General features: G+C 50.0%; 1 protein-coding gene across 1 annotated transcript in view; it reads left to right on the plus strand.

The window, feature by feature from the left end:
- WNK4 (WNK lysine deficient protein kinase 4) overlaps window positions 1-21837 on the plus strand; it is a 69512-nt gene extending 47675 nt beyond the window's left edge. The window contains exons 8-20 of the mRNA XM_083407503.1: window positions 280-389; window positions 508-560; window positions 1831-1972; window positions 5934-6050; window positions 6145-6306; window positions 7725-7782; window positions 10201-10353; window positions 12232-12737; window positions 15017-15113; window positions 16326-16641; window positions 16729-16928; window positions 19951-20051; window positions 20906-21837. Of these exons, the coding sequence (XP_083263629.1) occupies window positions 280-389; window positions 508-560; window positions 1831-1972; window positions 5934-6050; window positions 6145-6306; window positions 7725-7782; window positions 10201-10353; window positions 12232-12737; window positions 15017-15113; window positions 16326-16641; window positions 16729-16928; window positions 19951-20051; window positions 20906-20908 (2018 nt within the window). The 3' untranslated portion in view covers window positions 20909-21837. The remainder of the gene's footprint in view (window positions 1-279; window positions 390-507; window positions 561-1830; window positions 1973-5933; window positions 6051-6144; window positions 6307-7724; window positions 7783-10200; window positions 10354-12231; window positions 12738-15016; window positions 15114-16325; window positions 16642-16728; window positions 16929-19950; window positions 20052-20905) is intronic.
- Window positions 21838-25049: the final 3212 nt, after the last annotated feature.

Here is a 25049-nt window from a genome sequence, read left to right on the forward strand (position 1 = left end):
CCGTGTGATCGGCAAGTCCTAGGCTTTAAGAGGTTGGACAGGCAGCGGGGAAGAGAGAGAATTAGACCATCACAGATGTAACGATGGGAAGTCGCCAGCACAAATAAATAGATTTTGATGTAAATTGTGTGGTATATGATCTGAATGTAAATCAATGTAAAATATTAAACATATCTGGGACAAAGTTCCCAGTGAACTTGTAAGGCTCCCGAGTTAGAAGCCAGGCCTGGTCTTTCGTTTCGCAGTCACCCTTTGTCTTTCTGATTTCCACCCCCCCAGCTGATTGTGAGACAGACGGATACCTGAGCTCCTCTGGATTTGTGGATTTGTCCGACTTGCCACAGAGCTGCTCCAGCCCCCCAGTCGCCCCTCAGCATTCCTTCGCTTCGGTGAGTGGCAGTGCTGACCCCTGGCATGGGCGGCCATGGTGCCCCTGTGCGCTACGAACTAGGGAGGTGTCGAATTGTCACGGCAACCTGCCTTCAACGGTGGTTTTTATATCCCCAGACTATTGCTGTGAGCGTGAATTCCATCAGCGACTTCCCTTCCCCTGGGGACAGGTAAGGACATTCTGTGGGGAGATAATTTGCTGCAGGGTTTAGGTTGCTGGGAACGTGAGGAGATGCAGTGGTACCTCTGGTTATGAACTTAATAATAATAATAAGAAGAAGAATTTAATATTTATACCCCGCCCATCTGGCTGAGTTTCCCCAGCCACTCTGGGCGGCTTCCAATCGAGTGTTAAAAACAATACAGCATTAAATATTAAAAACTTCCCTAAACAAGGCTGCCTTCAGATGTCTTTTAAAGATAAGATAGCTACTTATTTCCTTCACATCTGAAGGGAGGGTGTTCCACAGGGCAGGTGCCACCACCAAGAAGGCCCTCTGCCTGGTTCCCTGTAACCTCACTTCTCGCAATGAGGGAACTGCCAGGAGGCCCTCGGCGCTGGACCTCAGTGTCCGGGCTGAACGATGGGGGTGGAGACGCTCCTTCAGGTATACAGGGCTAAGGCCATTTAGGGCTTTAAAGGTCAGCACCAACACTTTGAATTGTGCTCGGAAACGTACTGGGAGCCAATGCAGATCTCTCAGGACCGGTGTTATGTGGTCCCGGCGGCCACTCCCAGTAACCAGTCTAGCTGACACGTTCCGGATTGGTTGTAGTCTCCGGGTCACCTTCAAAGGTAGCCCCACGTAGAGCGCATTGCAGTAGTCCAAGTGGGAGATAACTGAACCTGAAACCGTTCTTAACCTGAAACCGTTCTTAACCCGAGGTACCACTTTAGCTAATAGGGCCTGCCGCTGCACCGCCAGCACACGATTTCTGTCCTCATCCTGAGGTACAGTTCTTAACCCGAGGTTCTCCTTCCAGGTTAGCGGAGTCTGTAACCCGAAGTGTTTGTAACCCGAGGTGTTTGTAACCCGAGGTGTTTGTAACCCAAGGTACCACTGTACCTGCTTCTCTCACATTCCTCATCCCAAGCCGTGCTGTTAAGCTTGTGGGGCTGTGTCAGAGGCATAGCATGGGGCGGGCAGAGGGGCCATGGGCCCGGGCACACGATTTTGAGGGAGTTGAATCTAGGTGGCTCCATCTCCGAGGCCACAGCCGCAGGGAAGCGAGCTGCGTCTGGACGCGCCTCCTTCTCATGACTGGTGAAGGATGCCCACAGGTGCCCTTGCCACAGATTCAGCCGTCCTGGCACAGCGAGATAAAAAGAGCAGAGAGGGATTCAGAGGGGCAGTGAGCCGAGGCGCATTTTGTCATGTGTGCCCAGATCAGTCACAATTGCTCACGTTTCACTTCTTGTTTTGGTCGCCCGCGACGCAGCTACACGTCCGACGTGGCGTCTGGCTTGAGCGATGGTTATGAGGGTATCTCTGCGAGCGAGCGCCGAGCGAAGCCCCTGGCCAAGAAGGGGTCTGGAAGACTGCTGCGCCGCCGTGCCCGATCTCGCCTACGCATCACAAACGTGAGCGCTGCCCGCATTGCGACAGGCTTGAGTGCTATGTGTCCTGATCGGTGGGATATTTGTGTGTGGTTTATGAACTCCCATCTCCATTGTGCTAATATATATCCTGTGGTTCTCAGCTGGTTAGGTTTCCCGACTGACTGACAGTGGGCTGGATCCAGACTTAGCTGTGCTTTGAGTAGACCCGCTGGAATTCAAGCCCCATGGATTGCAGTGGGCCTGCTCTTGACATGACTAAGCATGGATTCAACCCCGTATTTTCCCCCCCAGAGTGAGACAGCCGGAGCTCACATGAATTACTGGTGTTCGAAGGAAAGGCTACCATTAATGTTTTCATTTTGCAGAAAAAAGGAACCCTTTGAAAACCATATGAAAACACAAAGCGCCTTGTCCTCCCCTTTCCTTTCCGGCCGTTGTGAGGGAACCCCGCCAGATGGGCGGGGTATAAATAATAATAAATTATTATTATTATTATTATTATTATTATTATTATTTCCAAGCTTCAGAATTCAAATACCTTCCAAGAGCCAAACCCAGTCATTTCGGCAGCTGATTGATTGCAGCCCATTATCATATATCATAGAATCATAGAGTTGGAAGAGACCACAAGGGCCATCGAGTCCAACCCCCTGCCAAGCAGGAAACACCATCAGAGCACTCCTGACATATGGTTGTCCAGCCTCTGCTTAAAGACCTCCAAAGAAGGAGACTCCACCACACTCCTTGGCAGCAAATTCCACTGTCGAACAGCTCTTACTGTCAGGAAGTTTAGGTGGAATCTTCTTTCTTGTAGTTTGGATCCATTGCTCCGTGTCCGCTTCTCTGGAGCAGCAGAAAACAACCTTTTTCCCTCCTCTATATGACATCCTTTTATATATTTGAACATGGCTATCATATCACCCCTTAACCTCCTCTTCTCCAGGCTAAACATGCCCAGCTCCCTTAGCCGTTCTTCATATCATTTCAGGAGTGCCTCCTGATTAATGCCAATATTCCAAATTAATGAGGAACCAGTCACCAATCATGCCAGAGACAGAGGCCTGTCCATGGCAGAGACACATTCCCAGGTCGCACCCGCTCTTGTCTTTCAAGTTGGCAGACACGAGCTTAAGCGGCACAGCGGGATGCAGTGAGCTCCCCAGAACCCCCTGAGGAGCAATTGCCAGGAATTTTACCTCATAAATCCTGACTTTCCCCTGCCTAAACCTCCCCACTGCCCCAGAGGGCAGCGGAGAGCTACCGCCATTAATCGTGACGTCAGGAGGAAACCCTGTTCACCTTAATTTTAAACGAGCTGTGTCACTTGTGTGTGATTCTAATCGTTCAGTGAGTGCTGCGGTATCTTCAAGCCGAAAGGCAAATTATTGGGCTAGCTTTGAGTACAAACTGCTGTGTGGGCACCAGTTCATTGCTCTTCCAGTTTCCCAGCCAGGGGCGAACGAAGGCGTTGTGACACCCGGGGCGGGGTGTCGCTACATAGGGCGCATGTGTGGCGTTGCTATGTACGACGCATTTGCTGTATGACGTCGCACATGAGCTGTATATAGCGGTTTGCCGGCGCTCTAGCGCCATACGTACGGTGCCGGGATCCTCTGCTTGTGGCTGCAGCCGCGAACAGATGATCCTCTACATGCGGCTGTAGCCGCGACGGAGGGATTCCACTGCTGTTTGTACGATGCTCGAGTGGCTCCAGCGGCAAACCGCTATGTACAGCGCATGTGCGGCGGCATTACATACAGCGCATGTGTGTGACACCGCACATGCGCTGTACATAGTGGTTTGCCGCCGGCGCCCAGATCCTCTGCTCGCTGCTGCAGCCGCAAACGTAGGATTCTCCACATGCGGCTGCAGCAGCGCAATGGCGGCTTGCGCCGCCACTGTGGGGCGAGCCCCCACAGGACGCCTTCTTGTCACCCCCCCCCCAGACATGGCATAAACTTACATCATGCAAGAGAGTGTATTCAGAAAAGACTCATTCAGGTGTACTACATGCCAGGGAACGAAATTCCTGCAGATCTGTTGTCTAAGGTTGTAAACAGAGAACAACTTACGGTTTATGTACAGAGGTTGCAGTTGGGTTGAACCACAGGTACGACAGGTTACACGGAAAGTGGGAGGATGTTAGGATATAGTTCCGTTCCACCTTAAAAGGGAACAGGCATGGCTGTTGTGCGTCACATGCCTGTTTGCTTCCAGCACTTGCTGGGAACGTCCGTTTGTATATTGCTTTTGCATTGCTGCTGTTTTGCTGGACACGAAGGGAAGCAGACATGTGTCCTTTATTCCTGAACTATGCTGAATACAGTGGTGTCCCGCAAGACGAATGCCTCGCAAGACGGAAAACCCACTAGACGAAAGGGTTTTCCGTTTTTCAATGCGCTTCGCAGGACGAATTTCTATAGGGGCTTGCTTCGCAAGACGAAAATGTCTTGCGATTCTTGCGAATTTTTTTTGCTCCCCACCTCCTTTTTCTAAGCCGCTAAACCGCTAATAGCCTTTTAGCAGCTAATCCGCTAATCCCTTAAGCCTTTAATAGCCGCTAATAGCGCTAATCCGCTAATAGGGTTGCTTCGCAAGACGAAAAAACCGCTAGACGAAGAGACTCGCGGAACGGATTCTTTTTGTCTTGCGAGGCACCACTGTAGTTCTGTTCCACCTTAAAAGGGAACAGGCATGACTGTTGTGTGTCACATGCCTGTTTACTTCCAGCACTTGCTGGGAGCGTCCGTTTGTATATTGCTTTTGCATTGCTGCTGTTTTGCTGGACACGAAGGGAAGCAGACATGCTTCCTTTGTTCCTGAACTATGCTGAATAAATGCCTGTAATTAATGCTTACATCTGCCTCTGTCCGCCACTTCTGCTGTGAGAAGATTTATTCACTCTGCTGACAGAGCGTGCACGGGTCTCTAAACGTATCCGAGGCTCGTGTCACGGATTGATGCTGTTCCAAGGGAGACCCCCGTCTCCCCGGCAGTATCCCAACAGGCACTGGGGCGCACTGCCCCTCCCCCCCGTTGTGATGCCACTGTTTCCAGCGCCACCACTGTGGGAACAGGAAGCTGAATTAAATGGGCTATTGGCTGATCCAAGAAGACTTTTCTTACGTGGTTTCTTCAAATCAAGTGTATTTGTTTTTAGACTCTTAAAATCAAGTGGCAGTTCAGACAACTGTTTTCCTTCCTACATAAGGAGAGCCTGCTGGATCAGGCAAATGGCCCAACCAATTTGCATCCTGTACTCACAGTGGCCACCCAGAGGCTCATGGGAAAACCCTTACGCAGGACCTCAGCACAAGAGCACACGCCTTTCCTGTGGTTTTCAGCTACTGGGCTCCGGAAGTATTTGCTGCCTCCGAAACATAGCTGGCCACCCGGCAGGCATAATTCATCTGCAAACAGAAGCCAGAACTGGTCGGAAACGTTGTATTTCAGTCTGTTCATCCAGTGGACTTGGGTAAAGGGGCACACACCGTTTCGTCCTTTTCCCTGCAAGGTTCTAGGTCAGGGGTCCCCAAACTAAGGCCCACGGGCTGGATAAGGCCCAAGGGACTCGTTTATCTGGCCCACGGCGACGCCTGCCGCCTGCTGCTGCCGCCCGCTCTTACCGACGCTGCGCGGCTACCCACTTCCGGGTTGGAGGAGCACCGGAAATACCTTGTGTGCAAACATAAGCATTATTTGCGCATGCGCAGGCGTTATTTCCGGTGCACATCCAGGTTGGAGGAGGCCTGTCCACATGCACACGAGCTATTTCCGGTGCTCCTCCAACCCGGAAGTGTGCCGGAAATAGCCTGTGCACACACGTATGGGCACGCGCTCCCCTCCCTCTGGCCCGCCGCGCGATCGACGCTGGAGATACCGGCCCGAGGTGTGCTAAGTTTGCTGACCCCTGTTCTAGTTGCTTGCATAGTCTCAAGAGTTTCCATGTTGTTGTTTAATTTGCAACCTTCCATGTGTGCAGATGCCAGTCCAGAATGACCGGGTGGTTGAGTGCCAGCTGCAAACGTACAACAACAAGATGGTGACCTTCAAATTTGACTTGGATGGAGACAGCCCAGAGGAGATTGCAGCTGTCATGGTGAGGACGCAGGGTTTTCACGCTGCGGTAAGATTTTGACGTTCTCAATCCTGACTCTGACTCCTCTCTTCCTTTGTGTCTCCGTCTTCTTCAGGTTGCCAAGGAATTCATCCTGAAATCTGAGCAGGAGGGATTCATCCGGAGAATCCGTGATATTATCCAGCGTGTGGGGACCCTCCTGAGCAAAGACCTGGGGGCTCTGGGCAGCCCTGAAACAGGGAGCCTGTCCCCAATTTTGGCTGCTGATGGACTCTCGGTGAGTGCCAGACCTATGGAAGTCGGGGGAATTTAGGTAGCCTCCTGGATGTTTCAGCCCTGATCTCCCCCTCTGGTTTCATGAAGCCAGAATGAGGTCCAGCAAACCGTTTAGACGCACAGATGTGCTTTGTGAGTTGTTTAAAATGGACTTACAGGTGTCTTTCCCACTTCCCCATTTTGAAGTTTATTGTTATTCATGTTTTTATACTGTATTTTATGCTGCTTTTATAATTAAGTGCTTTAAATTTGTTGTTAGCCGCCCTGAGCCCGGTTTTTGAACCGGGAAGGGCAGGGTATAAATAAAAATTTATTATTATTATTTATTAGGTAAAGGTAAAGGGACCCCTGACCATTAGGTCCAGTCGTGGCCGACTCTGGGGTTGTGGCGCTCATCTTGCTTTATTGGCCGAGGGAGCCGGCGTACAGCTTCCGGGTCATGTGGCCAGCATGACTAAGCCGCTTCTGGCGAACCAGAGCAGCGCACGGAAATGCTGTTTACCTTCCCGCTGGAGCAGTACCTATTTATCTACTTGCACTTTGACGTGCTTTCGAACTGCTAGGTTGGCAGGAGCAGGGACCGAGCAACGGGAGCTCACCCCGTCACGTGGATTCGAACCGCTGACCTTCCGATCGGCAAGTCCTAGGCTCTGTGGTTTTAACCCACAGCGCCACCCGCGTCCCCCTATTATTATTATTTATTATTCCCTGTCAAATTGAATAAAGATCCCTTCCGACATCATCAACCTTCCCACAGCTTCTGGCGGCTTTTTCCTTGTTTCCTCCTCTCTCAGAATGTGAGGGCCTATTTTCCCAAGGTGGCTCTTTCCGCAGAGACAGGGCGGGTTGGACGAGGGTCCAAGCCCTCCTGAATGCCACACCCTGAGCAGAAATAGAGGAGGGAGAAAGGTTGTTTTCTGCTGCTCCAGAGAAGCGGACACGGAGCAATGGATCCAAACTACAAGAAAGAAGATTCCACCTAAACATTAGGAAGAACTTCCTGACAGTAAGAGCTGTTCGACAGTGGAATTTGCTGCCAAGGAGTGTGGTGGAGTCTCCTTCTTTGGAGGTCTTTAAGCAGAGGCTTGACAACCATATGTCAGGAGTGCTCTGATGGTGTTTCCTGCTTGGCAGGGGGTTGGACTCAATGGCCCTTGTGGTCTCTTCCACCTCTATGATTCTATGAATACCTTCCATTTAATCCCAAGTTTACGGTGGTTGGTTTGTGAAAAGGTGAAGGTGCTCTGCACATGATCCGAAATATGCTTGTTTTATTACTTTACACATTTCAGGCCTAATTTCAGAGTAATCCCTGCCGGCAAACTAGCCCTATGTGCCTTTTCTTTCATCCATATGATGTTTTGGATTTCTCCTGGGCCCAACGGAAACGTTTTATTTTTTAATTCTGTGTCGTTGTAGGGTGAGCTGCCTCCGCAAGGCCTCTCGCGCTCCATCTCTTCATCCTCATCTCTTAGCGGTATGTAACTCAATGCCTTCTGCACCCCAGATTAGCACACCTGTGCCCTTTTCTTAACCAGGGCTGATCTCTCAGGTTAACCATCAAAATGAATGGGAGAAAGAGAGAAAGGCAAGGGGTCCACACATTGATCTGGAACTGTAATCCAAGAGAATATTTCTCAAGGGAAGGCCTGTAGGGGTGCTGCCCCAAAGGATTCCACCGCCAGAGGCAGCTGCTTCAGTCTGCCTCATGCATGGGCCAGCCCTGATATTACTCCAATTGGTTCTTTGTGAGTTGTGAGAGCCAGTGTGGTGTAGTGGTTAAGAGCGGTAGTCTCGTAATCTGGGGAACCAGGTTCGGGTCTCCGCTCCTCCACATGCAGCTGCTGGGTGACCTTGGGCCAGTCACACTTCCTTGAAGTCTCTCAGTCCCACTCACCTCACAGAGTGTTTGTTGTGGGGGAGGAAGGGAAAGGAGAATGTTAGCCGCTTTGAGACTCCTTAAAGGGAGTGAAAGGCGGGATATCAAATCCAAACTCTTCTTCTTCTTCTTCTTCTTCTTCTGCTTCTTCTTCTGCTGCTTCTTCTTCTGCCATACGCACACTTGGAATAATAATAAGAATAAGAATAAGAATAATTTATTATTTGTACCCCGCCCATCTGGCTGGGTTTCCCCAGCCACTCTGGGCGGCTTCCAGCAAAGATGAAAAATACACTAAAATGTCACATATTAAAAACTTCCCGAACAGGGCTGCCTTCAGATGTCTTCTGAATGTCAGGTAGTTGTTTATCGCTTTGATATCTGATGGGAGGGCGTTCCACAGGGCAGGTGCCACTACCGAGAAGGCCCTCTGCCTGGTTCCCTGTAACTTGGCCTCTCACAGTGAGGGAACCGCCAGAAGGCCCTCAGAGCTGGACCTCAGTGTCCGGGCAGAACGATGGGGGTTACTATTTCAGGGGTTCTCATCTCTGCTCTATCTGATTTAAGTGTCACAATCTCTCCTGGGACCTTTGTCATTTAAGAAAACAGGTGTGCATGAGTACAGGGGATGGGTGGGGTGTCGCAGGACTGTATGCCCCTTTCCACAGCAACTAGTGAGTCAGAAAGAGAGCTAGGCTAAAAGCAGGGAGAGATAACAACAATAACTTATTTATATGCTGTCCATCTGACTGGTTCCTCAGCCACTCTGGGCAGCTGCCAACAAATTGAAGTCATTAAGCACAGTAAAATAATGAACATTGAAAACTTCCCTATACAGGGCTGCCTTGAGAAGCCTTCTAAAAGTCAAAGAAACTGTTTATTGACATTTGATGGGAGGGCGTTCCACAACTACTGAAAATGCCTTCTGTCTGGTTCCCAGTAACCTCACCTCGCAGTGAGGGAACTGCCAGAAGGCCCTCGGAGCTGGACCTCAGTGTCCGGGCTGAACGATGGGGGTGGAGACGCTCCTTCAGGTATACTGGGCTGAAGCATTTGAGGGCCTTAAAGGTCTGCGCCAGCACTTTGAGTTGTGCTCGGAAATGTACTGGGAGCCAGTGAAGATCTTTCAGGAACAGTGTGGGGAGTACATTAAGGAGAAAGGAAGCTGTAGGTGTGGTTATCAGACTGACCTTTGACCTTGTTTCAGATTTTGCATATCATTTTAAATTAAATTTTCTGCTTCATAATGTAAAGTACTCATTTTTACATCCTTACGGCATCAGTGACTTCTCTTCTTCTCTTTCCACGGTTCATTTTACATATCATAAATCCCTGCATATTTTACAAAAACTATACCATTCAGTATTCCATTATTACACCCCTCATAACTTATTTATACTGTTGAATTTATCTTAATGCTGCCAGCTTTTTCAGCTGTACGCAGTTATTTCCCATATATTCAATAAATGTTTTCCAATCTTCTCTAAACGTATGTTCTTCTTGTTCTCTTATTCTATATATTAAGTCTGCAAGCTGTGCATATTCTGTCTACTTGAGTTGCTATTCTTCTTTGGTTGGGACCTCGCTGGTTTTCAATTTTTGAGCTAACAAAACTCTGGCTGCAGTGGTAGCATACAAAAATAACCTTTTTTGACACCTGGGGATTTCAGTCTGAATTATCCCCAACCACTTTCAAACATTTTTTTAAAGCACTTTCAAACATTTTTAAAAAATTCATTATAGATCATTTCCCAATAGAGTGGTACCTCGGGTTACAGACGCTTCACGTTACAGACTCTGCTAACCCAGAAATAGTACCTCGGGTTAAGAACTTTGCTTCAGGATGAGAACAGAAATGGCGCAGAGGCAGCAGGAGGCCCCATTAGCTAAAGTGGTGCTTCAGGTTAAGAACCTCCAGAACGAATTAAGTTCTTAACCCGAGGTACCACTGTACCCTTTTATGAGTCCACCACATATGAAAGAACGTTCCCTCAACCTCTTTGCTCCTTGTTTCAGATTTTGGTTGCTCCAGCCCTGGGCAGTCGGTCACGTCCGCCGTCCAAGCTTCTCTGGTAGACCAGGTCTCTGAGAACGAGTCCTTCAGCTCCAGGGTTCCCCCTCCAAGTACCCAGAACTTTGGGATGCCTTTGCTTTCAACAGTACCCACAGGTAAAACCAATCTGTTTCCAGCTCCCTGCATTTGTAGAAATGCCCAGGCAAGTGTCAGCCTGGGAGCCTTATCGCTCCTGCTTTCCCATGGGACCAGTGGCGTAGCGTGGGGGGTGCAGGGGGGGCTGGCCGCACCGGGCGCAACATCTGGGGGGGGGGCGCTCGCACTCGCAGCTCTCTGCCCCTACCTGGCTCACTCACTCTCTCTCACTGCAGTGCTGGCTGTGCAAATCCGATCCGAGCCGCCGGGTCGCCGCCCACTGTGGAGGGGAGGGTGCCAGGCGTGTGGTGCAGTGTGGAGAGAGAATGAGGGACTATCTGGGGGAAGGACAGTGCAGCGGGGGGGGGGGCGCAAATTACTTGCCTTGCCCCGGGTTAGGGGGCGCAAATTACTTGCCTTGCCCCGGGTGCTGACAACCCACGCTACGCCACTGCATGGGACGTCAGTCCAGTTCCTTTGAACTGCGGAACACGGGTTGGATATCTAAGTATTTAGCAAGGAAATGGGATTGCCCGTTGCAGACAGAAGGTTTGGAGGCTAGATGGGTGTGGGTGCGAATCCTGAACAAATACACTTAATCGGGCACGCTTTCATATAGGAGTGCGTGGGTTTTTAAAAAGGTTTTCTGGGTTTGGAGAAACGTGTAGGCCGAATCTGGCGAAATATCCAATCTTCTGTAGGAGACAGCTGTATATCATCCATAATTTTATTAAGAGAATTTTAATAATTAAGCAGTCCATCCATCTCCTTTCTGTATATAGTTTTAGTTCCATTACTGTTTTAACTACAGTCGTACCTTGGAAGTCAAATGGAATCCGTTCCGGAAGTCCGTTCAACTCCCAAAATATTCGGAAACCAAAGCATGGCTTCTGATTGGCTGCAGGAAGCTCTTGCAGCCAATCAGAAGCTGTGGAAGCCTCGACGGACATTTGGCTACAGAAAATAGTTTGAAAGCTGGAACACTCACTTCCGGGTTTCGGTCATTCGGGAGCCGATTTTTTACGGGAGCCAAGGTGTTTGAGATCCAAGGTACGACTGTATTTCTTAATTATTGTTCTCCCCCCCCCCCCCATGCGTTTTTAGCTATTCTTGCTTTTATCCGTAAGCTGCCTTGAGTCCCACCGTCAGGGAAAAGGCGGGGTAGAAAGAAACATAATGGTGATGATTATTTATGAATACAGTGGTACCTCAGGTTACATATGCTTCAGGTTATATACACTTCAGCTTACAGACTCCGCTAACCCAGAAATAGTAACTCGGGTTAAGAACTTTGCTTCAGGATGAGAACAGAAATCGTGCTCTGGCGGCGCAGCGGCAGCAGGAGTCCCCATTAGCTAAAGTGGTGCTTCAGGTTAAGAACAGTTTCAGGTTAAGAACGGACCTCCAGAACGAATTAAGTTCTTAACCCAAGGTAAAGGGACCCCTGACCAATTAGGTCCAGTCGTGACCGACTCTGGGGTTGCGGCGCTCATCTCGCTTTATTGGCCGAGGGAGCCGGCGTACAGCTTCCGGGTCATGTGGCCAGCATGACTAAGCCGCTTCTGGCAAACCAGAGCAGCGCACGGAAACGCCGTTTACCTTCCCACCAGAGCAGTACCTATTTATCTACTTGCACTTTGATGTGCTTTCGAACTGCTAGGTTGGCAGGAAGTGGGACCGAACAACGGGAGCTCACCCCATCATGGGGATTCGAACCGCCGACATTCTGATTGGCAAATCCTCGGCTCTGTGATTTAACCCACAGCACCACCCGCGACCCTATAACCCGAGGTACCACTGTAACAAGCAATGTGTTCTGCAACAAGCAATGTGTTCTGCAATGATGCTCTTTCCTTGCATTTCCTGCTCACCTGCCAAATCTGCCTTCCTCCTTACAGGTGTCCCCTGTGTGCCGGCACAGACTTGGCCGCCGTACCACATGCTGCCGACAGCTCCTGCCACGCCTCCGTACCTCTTCCCTGTCCCCCAGCCCATCACCCCGCTGAGCCCACTCCTCCCCACGCTGTCCCTCCCCCCGCCGCCCGCTCCGCCAGTCGTTCCCGCCGTACAGCCTCCCGCCGCCCTGCTCTGGACCCCCTCCACGTCCCCGCTGCTCTCTCTCGCCAACGTCTTCTCCCTGGCGGTGATGAGCGTGGCTCAGTCCCTTTTTCCTGCCGTGACCGCGGCTTCCGCCCAGGCGGGACCTCTCTACACCTCGCCGGTCTCGCAGTCTCCGGTGCTATGCCCGCCTAGCCCAGCTCCCGCGCGATTCGTCTACCCTGAGGTCATGGTTCCTCCTGCCAAGCCGGCCCAGCTAGTCAATGGCGCATTGGGGATGCCAGCACCTCCAGGCTCTCTGCCGTCCCTGAGTACGCCAACCACCAGCAGGCCTGACGATGGCATGGTGAGTGTGCAGATGTGCGTGCATCCTCCCGCCCCCCACACTTGCGCATGACCGCGTGCGCATGCAGTGTTGGGAAATAAAGAAATGGAACTATCTCAGGAAGCAGCATGGTTTACAACACTGTAATATATCCCCCAGGGATGCGGGTGGCGCTGTGGGTTAAACCACAGAGACTTGGACTTGCCGATCAGAAGGTCGGTGGTTCGAATCCCCACGACGGGGTGAGCTCCCGTTGCTCGTCCCTGCTCTTGCCAACCTAGCAGTTTGAAAGCACGTCAAAGTGCAAGTAGATAAATAGGTACCACTCTGGCAGGAAGGTAAACGGCATTTCCGTGCGCTGCTCTGGTTCGCCAGAAGCGGCTTAGTCATGCTGGCCACATGACCCAGAAGCTGTACGCCGGCTCCCTCGGCCAATAAAGTGAGATGAGTGCCGCAACCCCAGAGTCGTTCACGACTGGACCTAATGGTCAGGGGTACCTTTAATGTAGCCCTCAGGCAGAAGATATAGAAGCATGATTAGTTGCACCAACAGGGTAAAGAACAGCTTCTATCTGTGGGCTGTTAGGCTGCTGAATGAAAAGATAACAACAGGGCAACTGACTTTCGGGTTGGGTGGGTGTGCGTCAGTAAATGAGGGGAATTAAGACTAAGAGAGCTGAGTGGGGGTGCTCGTGTAATCTCACTGTTTACAGGTTGTACAAGTGACAATAAAGTACTGTATTTTTTGCTCTATAAGACTCACTTTTTCCCTCCTAAAAAGTAAGGGGAAATGTGTGTGCGTCTTATGGAGCGAATGCAGGCTGTGCAGCTATCCCAGAAGCCAGAACAGCAAGAGGGATCGCTGCTTTCACTGCACAGCGATCCCTCTTGCTGTTCTGGCTTCTGAGATTCAGAATATATTTTTTCTTGTTTTCCTCCTCCAAAAACTAGGTGCGTCTTATGGTCTGGTGCGTCTTATGGAGCGAAAAATACAGTATTTCAAATATCAAATGTTCCGCCAGCTGAACATCGCAATACAGTGGTACCTTGGTTCTCAAACTTAATCCGTTCCAGAAGTCCGTTCCAAAACCAAAGCGTTCTAAAACCAAGGCACGCTTTCCCTTAGAAAGTAATGCAAAACGGGTTCATCCATTCTTGACCATTAACAGCAACCCCTCAAACAGCCATTTAACATGAATTTTACTATCTAACGAAACCACTGATCCATAAAATGAAAGCAATAAACAATGTACTGCAGTCACACAATCAATCAGTAGCTGAAGTGGGTTCCACACAGTCACAAAAAAGAGCCGCAAAAACGCAAAATAAGTAGCAAAATCGGACAGACCTCACCATAACACCCAAATCGGAAGTGTGGCGCTCAAAACGGAAGCGTAACACTCAAAACGGAGCACATTCGGCTTCTGAAAAAAGTTCACAAACTGGAACACGATGCCGGGGAAACTGTGAAGCCAGCTCTGCTGACATAGTTCCATTGTTATTTCAAACGTCGTGATATAGCAGTATATCACAATATTTAGCTGGTGATATATAGCTGGGTTGTGGGTGGCGCTGTGGGTTAAACCACAATGCCTTGGACTTGCCGATTAGAAGTTTGGCGGTTCGAATCCCCGCAACAGGGTGAGCTCCCGTTGCTCGGTCCCTGCTCCTGCCAATCTAGCAGTTCGAAAGCACGTCAAAGTGCAAGTAGATAAATAGGTACCGCTCTGGCGGGAAGGTAAACGGCGTTTCTGTGCACTGCTCTGCTTAGTCATGCTGGCCACATGACCCAGAAGCTGTATGCCGGCTCCCTTGGCCAGTAAAGCGAGATGAGTGCCGCAACCCCAGAGTCGGTCACGACTGGACCTAATGGTCAGGGGTCCCTTTACCTTTTAGTATATCATGAAATTGAAAACCAGCCATCACCCAGCTCCTTTATGTAGTTCCACTGTTATTTCAAACATTGTGATATAGCGGTATATCGCAATATTTAGCTGGCGATATATTGTGAAGTTGAAAACCAGCCATCACCCAGCCCTACTGTTCCCCTTTACATAGTACCATTGTTTTTTCAAACGTCGTGATATATCGATATATCACAATATTTAGCTGGCAATATATCGTGAAGTTGAAAACCAGGTATTACCCCAAGCAGATTAGGTGTCCCAGGGTGTGGGTGTTAAATGTGAGTGTCCAGGAGGCAGGGAACTATCATTAGGTCCAGCGAATGGGGTGGAAATGGGGAAGTCCGGTACTGACCCCTCACACACACAAAACTTTCTCTCTCTCTCTCTCAACAGGTGCCTCCTGCCTCCTCCTGGTCTGGGTCACTGCTCAGTGCGCCAGATTCTTCCACCTCCAAGCTGCCGCCACCTCGGCTCTCGCCCATCAATGAAGGTGTGGAGCGTTTTGGGGCCAGAGATAAATCTTTGCGGCTGTGGCAATAGGGTGCGCAACTGTTTGGGGCAGCGGCGGGGATTGAGAAAGCAGCTGCCTTCAGCGCAGAGTTCCACCTCCAGTCCTGGAAACGTATTCTCTGTGCTCAAGAATGGAATGGAGAGACCTCTCGCTGTGGGAGCCTTTTCACCTTTGCAAAGCTAAGCAGGGTCCGCCATGGTTTCAAACGGGATGGGGGACGGCGTGTTAGATCCCTGCATTGCAGGAGGGTTGGGCTGGATGACAAACAAAGTAAAATCAAGAAATAAAAGCACAAAATACATAATAAAAATAAAAACAACAAACCCAATAGTCACCCTCCCCCCCAAAACAACACATTTTAAAGGGCATAGGATGTCAAGCAGATCAACCAAAGGCCTGGTTAAAAAGGAATGTTTTTGCCTGGCGCCTAAAGGTGTATAATGAAGGTGCCAGGCGAACATCCTTGGGGAGTGCATTCCCCAGACAGGGAGCCACTGCAGAGAAGGCCCCGTTCTCGTGTTGCCGCCCTCTGCACCTCTCGAGGAGGAGACACAGAATTAGTACCAACATTATTAAAGAATTTAAGCACTGGTGGTTCTTTTTCGAAGAACCCCTTTATATTGGAGGACGCCTGAGGCTTCTCCCCATCCTCATTGTTAACCTAAGGTAAAGGTAAAGGGACCCCTGACCATTAGGCCCAGTCGTGGCCGATTCTGGGGTTGCGGCGCTCATCTCGCTTTATTGGCCAAGGGAGCCGGCGTACAACTTCCAGGTCATGTGGCCAGCATGACTACGCCGCTTCTGGCAAACCAGAGCAGCGCACAGAAACGCCGTTTACCTTCCCGCCAGAGTGGTACCTATTTATCTACTTGCACTTTGATGTGCTTTCAAAATGCAAGGTTGGCAGGAGCAGGGACCGAGCAACGGGAGCTCACCCTGTCGCGGGGATTCGAACTGCCGACCTTCTGATCGGCAGGTCCTAGGCTCTGTGGTTTAACCCACAGCGCCACCCACGTCCCTGAGCGGTACCCGCCGGAGTGGTACCTATTTATCTACTTGCACTTTCGAACTGCTAGATGGGCAGGAGCTGGGACCGAGCTAAGTCCTAAGCTCTGTGGTTTAACCCACAGCGCCACCCACGTCCCTTATTGTTATTGTTAACATGCCCGCCCACTTTTCCCCCGCCGACAGAGCCCAAGCCCCAGATCCTGGGCCGTTTCCAAGTGACCCCCACCCGGGATGTGCTCCCCGAGAACCCCCCAAGGGGCGACAGCACCAGCTCTTCCAGCACCACGGAGTCGGACAGCGGGTCTCCGGGCGGGACGCCGGTGCAGGACGCTGAGGAAGGCACCACCCCTGTGGCGGAAGCGGAAGGGGAAGGGGAGGCTCAGCCCAGCACCCCCGTCTGGATGAGCTGCTCTCACAGCCTCTCGTACCCGAGCAGCGACGACTCGGACAGCCCTGAGGACGACGAGGTCTGGGACGAGCTGCAGGCCTTGCGCCAGAAGTGAGTGTGGGGTTCGTTGGGGGGTGGAGGTCCCTTTCTCCCCGCCACCCCACCTCCCTGACCCAACGCTCGCTCTTTCCTTCTCAGGCACCTCTCTGAGGTCGAAGTTCTCCAGGCCCGGCAGAAGAAGGAGATTGAGGCGCTGTACGCACGCCTGGGCAAGCTGCCGCCCGCCGGGATCGTGTCCCCTGCCGACATGCTCTCCAGCCGCCAGCGCCGCTTCTCCAAGGGAAACCCCTTCGCACGCCGCAGCAGCCTGCAGCGGGTGGACTTGGCGCAACCTCAGGGTAAGCCGTGCCTCCGAAAGTGCCAAGTGGAGTAGGCGGCTATTTGGCTGTCGGTTCTGAAGCTGGTGTGTGCATTCATATAATAATAATAATAATAATAATAATAATAATACAGTGGTGCCTTGCAAGACGAAAAGAATCCGTTCCGCGAGTCTCTTCGTCTTGCGAAGCAAGCCCATTAGCGGATTAGCGCTATTAGCGCTATTAGCAGTTTAAGGGCTATTAACGGCTATTAAAGGCTTAAGGGATTAGCGGATTAGCTGCTAAAAGGCTATTAGCAGCTTAGCGCTTTAGAAAAAGGGGTTGGGGAGCGGAAAAAACCCTCAAGAATCGCAAGACATTTTCGTCTTGCGAAGCAAGCCCATAGAGAAATTCGTCCTGCGAAGCACCTCTGAAAACGGAAAACCCTTTCGTCCTGCGGGTTTTCCGTCTTGCAAGGCATTCGTCTTGCGGGGCACCACTGTAATTTATTTGTACCCCACCCATCTGGCTGGGTTTCCCCAGCCACTCTGGGCGGCTTCCACAAAGACCAAAAATACACTAAGATGTCACACATTAAAAACTTCCCTGAACAGGGCTGCCTTAAGATGTCTTCTGAATGTCAGGTAGTTGTTTATCTCTTTGACATCTGGTGGGAGGGCGTTCCACAGGGCAGGCGCCACTACAGAGAAGGCCCTCTGCCTGGTTCCCTGTAGGTTTGCTTCTTGCAATGAGGGAACCACCAGAAGGCCCTTGGAGCTGGACCTCAGTGTCTGGGCAAAACGGTGGGGGTGGAGACGCTCCTTCAGGTATACTGGATCAAGGCCGTTTAGGGCTTTAAAGGTCAGCACCAACACTCTGAATTGTGCTCAGAAACGTACTGGGAGCCAATGTAGGTCTTTCAAGACCGGTGTTATATGGTCTCGGCGGCCGCTCCCAGTCACCAGTCTAGCTGCTGCATTCTGGATTAGTTGTAGTTTCCGGGTCACCTTCAAAGGTAGCCCCACGTAGAGCACACTGCAGTAGTCTATGTGGGAGATAACTAGAGCATGCGCCACTCTGGCGAGACAGTCTGCGGGCAGGGAGGGTCTGAGACTGCGTACCAGGTGGAGCTGGTACACAGCTGCCCTGGATACAGAATTGACCTGCGCCTCCATGGACAGCTGTCAGTCCAAAATGACTCCCAGGCTGCGCACCTGGTCCTTCAGGGGCACAGTTACCCCATTCAGGACCAGGGAGTCCCTCACACCCAGTTTTCTTTGATTCATTAGTCCAGACTATTTTATTAAGGCAGCTTTCAGGGCCGGCCCAGCCAAGAGGCAATGTGAGGCAACCACCTCAGGCAACAGGATCCGCTAGGCAGCAAATCCGGCCTCTGAGGAACGCATTGCTCGCTTCCTCTGCTAGGTGCCTCTTAATAGCTGTCAACCTTCCCTTTTTTTGCGGGAAAATCCCTTATTCCAGCGCCGTTTCCCGCTGCTATCCCGGATTGTTAGATATCCTGTAGACTGTCCCTGGAACAGGTGAGGCTGCTGATCCCTTAGTTTCGAGGCTGCTGATCCCTTATTTTCAAATATGAAAGTTGACAGCTATGTGCCTCTTGAAGGCCAGATCTGCTGCCTCCGCAACAGCCTCTCAGCAAATAGGAGGCATTGCTGGTCTCCTCCCATTCCTGGGGAGGAAATGGCTGGGAAATGCCCTCTGGGGTCCCCTGGGCTCTGCACACAATTTGGCGCGATTCAGAGCAGGCCCCTTTCCCCCGCAACGGCCTTTGACGCCCATTTCAACCATCGGGTTAAGGATGATTCGGTACCCCACTTGTTCCCGGTGTAGATCTTCACCCACTGTCAGGGACTGGCTGGATTAGAAGACTGGTGCGAACCACACACCCAAGAGCCTCCACAGGAAGGGCACAGAAGACGATGACTTCGATCTCAGATCCCGGTGGTGGGACACTGAAGAGCAGTCAGGAGAAGGGACGAGCTGGGAGGTGCTAGAAACAAGGGGTTTGAGCAATCAAGGGGGGGTCGGGAGAAGCAGAGTTTTCCAGGACTAGGATTAGAGCAATTTCTTTCAGCAGGGGGCTGGTCCACTGTCCCTCAGACCTTGTGGGGGCCCTAACTATATTTTGGGGGGAAAATATGAACGAATTCCTATGCCCCACAAATAAGCCAGAGATGCATTTTAAATAAAAGGACACATTCTACTCATGTAAAAACACCAGGCGGGACCCACAAATAACCCAGAGATGCATTTTAAATAAAAGGACACATTCTACTCATGTAAAAACACCAGGCGGGACCCACAAATAACCCAGAGATGCATTTTAAATAAAAGGACACATTCTACTCATGTAAAAACACCAGGCAGGCCCCACAAATAACCCAGAGATGCATTTTAAATAAAAGGACACATTCTACTCATGTAAAAACACGCTGATTCCTGGACTGTCTGTGGGCCGGATTGAGAAGACCATTGGGCCGAATCCGGCCCCCAGGCCTTAGTTTGCCTACCCATGGGTTAGAGGCTGAGAGTCACAGTGGGAGCTCAGAAGAGTCTGAGGTTGGCCCTGCTACACAGCAGCAGACAGTCCCAGCCGCCTCTATGCTTGGTAGAAAGGCGTTTTGGCAATGCTGGTAATTGTGAACAATCTCTTGACAAGGGGGCTGAAATGTATGCCATTATTTATCAGTTCTTGCTTCCTACCTTTCCTCTCCACCGAACTGGGGGATTTGTCACTGGGCTTTTCACCACACTCCCCTGCGTTGTAACTTTGCTGAAATACAAGTAATTTAATTTCCCCCCCCTGCTTTTTACCCTATCCTCAGTTGTACCCGTGTTGAGAATGTAGGCTTCTTGGGGCAGGGACCTGCCAATCCCCTTCTCCACCAAGAACCATGTGCATAGATAGCCATTATAAATGTCGTTCGTGTTTAGCTCTGCGTTTTCCTTATCGCCCGTGCCCTCCCATACTAATGGTATCATGAATGAGCTCAAAACTCTTTGTGATAGTCCCTTTCCATCGCTCTTGTTGCCTCTGTAGGGATCATGAGGAGGAATTCTGTAAGCGGTGGGAGCACCAACACTGCCCAGGAGCAGCGACAGAGCAAAGGTGTGACCTTCGCCAGTGATATTGGATGCATGGTGAGTCGTGACCCTGGGGTGGAGGGTGAGAGAGTACTGGACCTTGGCCCATGCTCCAGAGGATTTAGTTAGACAGACAGGCACATGGGCGTGCACACACATCTTTAAATATTTATTCAAAAGTGAAGAGGGTTAAACAAACCCTCTGGAGGGAACAAGTCCCACATCAAGGGATGTTCTATGGCAAAGTTTCATTTTCTTCCTGTCTTAAGGCAGAAACCCCAAATGTGTGTGGTGGTGGTATCTCGGCACGAAATGAGATTCGAGCTTTATATAGTCTGAATGCCCATTGTTCAAGGACTTAAAAACTGTTGCTGTGTGTTTGTGCTCCTTTGTAACAGCAGCTTGGGGGCCGTATCTGTGTTCAGTTCCTAAACCTTGAAGTTAGAAGGATTATACACAGCAATGAAGGGACGCGGGTGGCGCTGTGGGTTAAACCACAGAGCCTAGGACTTGCCGATCAGAAGGTCGGCGGTTCAAATCCCTGCGACAGGGTGAGCTCCAGTTGCTCGGTCCCTGCTCCTGCCCACCTAGCAGTTCGAAAGTCAAAGTGCAAGTAGATAAATAGGTACCACTCCGGCGGGAAGGTAAACGGCGTTTCCGTGCGCTGCTCTGGTTCGCCAGATGCGGCTTAGTCATGCTGGCCACATGACCCGGAAGCTGTACGCCGGCTCCCTCGGCCAATAAAGCAAGATGAGCGCTGCAACCCCAGAGTCGGCCACGACTGCACCTAAAGGTCAAGGGTCCCTTTACCTTTACTAGGGAATGAAGCCAAGGCCTTGTACATTCCAAGGACATGTTTATCACTGAACTACACCTGTCTCTTTTTCACCTATTTCCTTTTGTTCCTACAGTAGCAGCCGTGGACACTTTCTGGACTACCTCAGCCTGCTGCCCACCATCGAAAGGACGGGAGCAGGCGGCGAAGGGTCCTACGCAGCCTTTGCCTTACACTCCAACGTCAAGGGCAGCAGCCATCGACGTAGGAAAGTTCCCCGGGCGGAACGAACAGACGAGCTGCCTCTGAGCAACGTATAGATGCCAAGTGAGCAGCCCAACACTACAGACTTTTCCTCCGCACAAGACTTTGTGTCTGCAGAGAGAAGCCAAGCCCCGGTTGTTTGGGGACGTGTTTTTGTGGGGAAGCCTGAGCTGGCATGCCTTTCCCGCTGCTTCTGCCTCGCAAAGGAGCGTCACTGTAAATGGAATCAGGATGTCGCCTGTTCCGTATGTGCTGTGGGATGGGGTCTGCACACATGGACGGTGTAGGGTGTGTGCGCCCAAGGCCGGGTCTAACTTAAGCAAGCGTCGGGTTTGATCCTCTGTGCCTTGCATGGCTCGATTCATAAAGCCACCCCAAGGCCAAAGCGCTTAGAAAACTTTAAGGAGCTGCCTTAGGAGAGGAAACTTGCAGAATTTGTGCCTCAGTGTTAAAGGGATTGGGGGGGGCGCCTCTCTTTCTTGCTTCCCTTAGCCTTAGCCCCCCGCTCAGCTCCTGCCTCCAACAGCAGTGGCACTACGTGTGGCCTCCTCTTTGCACTTTTTTACACACAAAAACCCAAACCAAAACCCTGACCACGATTGGGGCAATTAACTGCTTGGGCTCATCCTTTTACTTGCATGAGAACCTGCACTTTGGAATGAAACACTGATGCTTTCTGTTTTGTGTATGATTTTTTTTGTTATTACACACACACACACTTTCATTTTGGAAGCGAAACAGATAATGCATCTGCGTTTTTCGGGGATTAATAAATAAAAACAACTTCAAACTCCCACCAAGCAACACCCGGGACGTGAGGAAATTTTGCCTGTTATACTCAGCACTCAGGACCGCTCTCCCCTTGAAGGACAGACAACACACACCCTGCCAGGAAAGTAAACTCAAGTAGAACCAAAGTCACTAAGCCAATATGCCTGCAGCTGGGAGGTGTCCAAATTCCCTGATCCTTCCCACCCCCAATCACACTCGGAGCACACAATTGTGTTGTCAATACTGTACCGTCCTTCTAACTGAGAGGGGCATATTCTACAGATGTCATGCACCACCCCACAAATCAAAAATGAGTTCTGGAGACATCACATTCGGAATACATGAGGGGTGGCGGAGGTGGGAATGAGCTCCTGCAAACAAACCTCTCACAATCTGGGGTACAGAAAAATGTTAACAGATTCAGAACGGCAGAGATCACCATACTAGGCTGGTGGTCGACCTGCTAATTTCAACAGGTGTTCTCTGGGCGGCACATAAGTTGAACACTGCCCATAGCTGCCCCAGCAGGTTTTGCTGCTCTGGTGGTTGTGCACAAGTCTTTGGCTGCACACGGCGTACAGGGAATTGTAAAACTGTAGAGTTGGAAAGGACCACGACTGTCATCTAGGCCACCCCTGTGCAATGCAGGAATCTTTTGCCCAACAAAGAGCTTGAACCCATTACCCTGGGACTAAGAGTTGCATGCTCTACTGACTTGCGGGGGATGGGGACTGAAAGGGTGCTAATATAATGAGAAATTTAGTAGTCATCCTCAGCCTCACCGGACCCACAAATGCAAAATCTGTGGTGGGTTGGAACTCCCATCCAAGAAAACAAGGCATATACTGGAGATGTAAGGCTGTTGGCTGCTTTTTTTAAAGGAGCCACAGTAAGGGTTAATTCTCCAAGCTAAATGTTTTATATACAGTGGTGCCTCGCAAGACGAAATTAATTCGTTCTGCGAGTTTTTTCGTCTTGTGAATTTTTCGTCTTGTGAAGCACGGTTTCCCATAGGAAATGCATTGACGGTTTCCCATAGGAATGCATTGACGGTTTTAAGAAAAAGGCGCAAGACGTTTTCGTCTTGCGAAGCAAGCCCATAGGGAAATTCGTCTTGCGAAGCAACTCAAAAAACTCTTTCTTCTTGCGAGTTTTTCGTCTTGCGAGGCATTCGTCTTGCGAGGCATTCGTCTTGCGAGGTACCACTGTAATGGACACCGAGAAGAATGAGACATTTGTGTGGTTGAATACAAATCCCTCCACTTAAAATACAGATGGATTCTCTTTAAACATCTGCTTAACTCCACTGGAAGAAAAAGTAGGCATGTGAATCTGCAGTATTAATCCCATAAGCATGTAGGGTAGCTGCAACTTACGTTTACCCAAGACTTTTGGAATGAAGCTCGCAATTTTTCTTGGAAACATCTTTTGTTTTTTTGGCAGGTGGGGTTAGTTATTCATGCAAGTAAGCTTCAGCCATTAGGCAAGTTCAAAATGAGCCCAAGTTTAAATGGAGATTAGCTCAGTTTATGCTCTTAAAACAAAACACAGGTGTACCTTGAAGGACAGGTAATAAAGATCGCAAGAAAGAATTCTGCATCACCTCCAAAATAGAACCTTGGTACAGTGGTGCCTCGCAAGACGAAATTAATTCGTTCTGCGAGTTTTTTCGTCTTGTGAATTTTTTCGTCTTGCGAAGCACCACTGTGCACTGATGGTTTCCCATAGGAATGCATTGACGGTTTTAAGAAAAAGGCGCAAGACGTTTTCGTCTTGCAAAGCAAGCCCATAGGGAACTTCGTCTTGCGAAGCAACTCAAAAAACGAAAAACTCTTTCGTCTTGCGAGTTTTTCGTCTTGCGAGGCATTCGTCTTGCGAGGTACCACTGTATATCTTCATATCTCTACCAGACATCAACTGCAGAGCTGCTATCTTCAAGAATGCCTCGGGGTTTTTTTTGCAAAATCTCCAGAAAACAAGTAGTTTTAACCTATTTCTTAGGGAAATTGCCAAAAAAAACCCCATCACTTCCAATACGGGCTGCCCTATGCCCATGTTTCCCCGGACATTTCAGCCACTTTCAGAAAATTCTGCCCAAATACCATTTCAAAGGACATCCCGGCTATGACATACGGCAGCCCCGTGAACGGCCCCAAATTATTCAGGGTGGCGAAAAACGAAATGGATTGCAAGACACTCCAAAAGAAAATCTTCAAACTGAGTGAATGGGCAACAAATTGACAAACGAAGTCCAATATAAACTGCTGCACACCGCAGCAAAAAATAATTATCATATCATGATGTTTCTGCTGACAATGACTGACCAGGAAAGGAATCCTGGGGTCAGGGAGGTTAGCTCAATGAAAACAAAACCAGGGTGCAGCAGCTGTGAAAAAGGCAAATTCCATAGTGTGGATCACTAGGCAAAGACTCGAAAGCCAAAACTGTTAATTCCTTTATACAAACACAAGGTGCAGCCACATTTGCAATACCGTGTACCTTTCTGGTTGCCAGTGCAGAAAAGTGCAACCAAAATTACCAGGGAGCTGGAACACCTCTGCAAGGGAAGGTGACAAAATTCGAGTTTTAGTTCAGGAAATAAAGGCAGGTAAGGAGTCACAGTAGTTCATAAAATTATACGACTGGGAGAAAATGCAGAGGTTTCTCATAATCAAGGGTCAGCACACTTTTTTAGCAGGGGGCCAGTCCACTGTCCCTCAGACCTTGTGGGGGGCCGGACTATATTTTGAAAGAGCAACAAATTCCTATGCCCCACAAATAACCCAGAGATGCATTTTAAATAAAAGGGCACATTCTACTCATGTAAAAGCACGCTGATTCCCAGACTGTCCATGGGCCAGATTTAGAAGGCAATTGGGCCGAATCCGGCCCCCAGGCCTTAGTTTGCCTACCCATGCTCATAATGCTAAAACTGGTGGTCATCTGAAGAGCTGAATGGCGAGACATTAAGGACAGGCAAAAGGAAGGAATTCACATAGCACTGGTTTTTCTAATTTGCTGCCGCAAGTGGTGACGGACACTGGGCAGCTTAATTGACAACTTGGATGAAGGTATCAAGGGGATTACTTCTGAGTAGCCATGTATACCATTCTTCTGGGCAGAACATGCTTACAGCTTACATTTAAAGTTAAGGCAGGTGGCTTAATTTGCAGATGCCAGATTTGTTGGTGCACGGGTGAACTTTTAATTGCGCTGTTCTCTTAAACAAGGAATTTCTGATCCCT

The sequence above is a fragment of the Podarcis tiliguerta genome (genome assembly GCF_965153285.1).
Source record: "Podarcis tiliguerta genome assembly, chromosome: 13".
In the NCBI taxonomy this organism is placed as follows: Eukaryota; Metazoa; Chordata; class Lepidosauria; order Squamata; family Lacertidae; genus Podarcis; species Podarcis tiliguerta.